This window comes from Leptopilina boulardi, unplaced genomic scaffold (genome assembly GCF_019393585.1).
Source record: "Leptopilina boulardi isolate dan_hultmark-lab unplaced genomic scaffold, ZJU_Lbou_2.1 LbouV2_229, whole genome shotgun sequence".
In the NCBI taxonomy this organism is placed as follows: Eukaryota; Metazoa; Arthropoda; class Insecta; order Hymenoptera; family Figitidae; genus Leptopilina; species Leptopilina boulardi.
Genome location: NW_026137784.1, coordinates 2,958,665 through 2,959,525, shown reverse-complemented (window position 1 = coordinate 2,959,525; position 861 = coordinate 2,958,665). Strand labels below are relative to the sequence as shown.

Below are 861 nucleotides of genomic sequence, written 5' to 3'. Positions count from 1 at the left end.
CTGAAAAATAATTTATTTTTATTATTTCAATTTTTTTTTAATTAAAAGAAATAACTTTTAATTTTTGTTCTCTATAATTAATTATAATTATTAAATCAGATATAATTAAAATAATAAATTTTGTTTTAAATATATAATTGTAAAAATATTAACAAGAAGTAGAAGAAAACAATTTTTTTTTTGAATTAAATAAATTTAGAAACATAATTTTTTTTTTTTAGAGAATATTAATGATCAAAGAATAATGTTTTAATTGTTATTTTTTAAATTTAAAAAATCAATTATTTTTTAAATTGGAAAAGTTTTGGAAATAATGACAGTGATTGAAAATGAAGATTTACCGAGGGTAGTGAAAACAGAAAGGCCAGCATCATGGGGATATGGAAATTGGGGTGGCAAGGACGGCGATCTGGACGTTGAAAGATGATAAGGGGGCGTTGTGGCACCCAGGTAACCACGTGGTGGTCCACTATTACCACCGCTTCCTCCTCCTCCAGGACTCGCACCATCTCCATCCAATCCCATATTCACCACAGTCCCATAACTATCATTGCTCAAGTCTATAATAAAAAATACATATTTTCAATTAGAAATTATCCCCAAATAATAAATGTGCATGCTTCAATTTAAAGTAAATAAATAAATAAATAAATAATATGTTTAACAATTTATTTAATTTTATTTACTTAAAAAGTTTTTATTAATTTATTTCATTAATTTTATTGTTTATTTCATTTAATTCATTAATTTTTACTTTATTATATTTTTATTTATTTATATATTTATTTATAAATTATAAAATATTATTTATTATTAATTTTATTATTGTCATTATTATTGATTATGTTTTTTGTGTTAACG

At 22.0% G+C, this 861-nt stretch overlaps 1 protein-coding gene across 5 annotated transcripts in view; it reads right to left on the bottom strand.

Moving 5' to 3' along the window:
- The window catches only part of LOC127280088 (LIM/homeobox protein Lhx3), a 49,325-nt gene that overhangs the window by 2,060 nt on the left and 46,404 nt on the right, over positions 1-861 (bottom strand). For all 5 annotated transcript variants that reach the window (XM_051302875.1, XM_051302876.1, XM_051302877.1 and 2 more), the window contains one exon: positions 342-560. In XM_051302875.1, the coding sequence (XP_051158832.1) occupies positions 342-560 (219 nt within the window). The remainder of the gene's footprint in view (positions 1-341; positions 561-861) is intronic.